Below are 986 nucleotides of genomic sequence, written 5' to 3'. Positions count from 1 at the left end.
GCCGGGCGCGGCGGGGGGCGGCAGCAGGACCCCCCCGCCCCCGTCCGTCACCGCGCCCTGGCTGTAGGTCTTGTAGGGCCGCTTGTGCGCCCGCATGGGCAGCAGCCGGTAGAGCTTGAGCGCGTTGAGCTTGGGCCGGTAGCCGCCGTTGGGCGTCTTCTCGGAGGCGATGAGCCCCGGGCTGATGCCGTGGAAGGCTTTTTGGTGCGTCTTGAGGTTGTAGTAGGTGACGAAGGTGTCCCAGCAGAAGATGCACTGGTAGCGGCGCTCGCCCGTGTGCCACACCTCGTGCTTGGTGCGGTACTCGGCCAGCGCGAACACCTTGTCGCAGTAGCGGCACGGGTACTTGCGGCGCCACGAGTGGACGTTGGCGTGGCGCTTCAGGCTGGACAGCGTCATGTAGGAGCGGTGGCACACCCCGCACAGGTACAGCACCTGCCCGTCCACCACCTTCACCACCGGCTCCTGCTCCGGGCCCGGCTCCAGCAGCGCCCGGTGCCGCAGCAGCAGCGCCTTCTTGCCCGCCTTGGGCGCCGCCGACGTGGCGCCGCCGGCGACGCCGGTGACGCCGGTGGTGGTGGTCGTCGTTATCGTGGTGGCGGTGGCGGCGGTGACGGCGGCATCGGCGGCGGCCGAGTCCCCGTCGCGGCAGCCGACCTCGTGCGTCTGCAGGCGCTTGACGTGGATGAAGCTCTTGCCGCAGTGCCGGCAGGCCAGGCCGCGGCGCCCGCGGTGCAGCTTGGCGTGGAAGGCCAGCGCGGCCGCCGAGCCGAAGCCGCGCCCGCACAGCCCGCAGCGCAGCGACGGCGACGCCGGCGAGGCCGGCGAGGAGGAGGCCGGCGACACCGGCGAGGGCGACGAGGGCGACGCCGTGGCCGTGTCCCCGCCCGCCGCCGCCGCCGTCTCGCCGGGCCGCGCCGGCAGCGTGAGGTCCACGGGGGCGGCGGCGGGCGCGCGGGGGTCCCCCGGGGAGGGCGGCGGGGGGG

At 74.8% G+C, this 986-nt stretch overlaps 1 protein-coding gene across 1 annotated transcript; it reads right to left on the bottom strand.

Annotated features, from left to right (window-relative positions):
• Window positions 1-7: 7 nt before the first annotated feature.
• LOC108492028 (zinc finger and BTB domain-containing protein 4-like) lies at window positions 8-903 on the bottom strand (the record flags this gene model as incomplete). Its single annotated transcript, XM_017803810.1, has 1 exon — window positions 8-903. A coding segment is annotated over one exon (896 nt), but the record flags the coding sequence as incomplete, so codon positions are not given.
• Window positions 904-986: the final 83 nt, after the last annotated feature.

Source organism: Lepidothrix coronata, unplaced genomic scaffold, assembly GCF_001604755.1.
Source record: "Lepidothrix coronata isolate B3197 unplaced genomic scaffold, Lepidothrix_coronata-1.0 Scaffold4524, whole genome shotgun sequence".
In the NCBI taxonomy this organism is placed as follows: Eukaryota; Metazoa; Chordata; class Aves; order Passeriformes; family Pipridae; genus Lepidothrix; species Lepidothrix coronata.
Note: the sequence above shows the minus strand (reverse complement) of the source record. Positions and strands in the feature narration are given on the sequence as shown.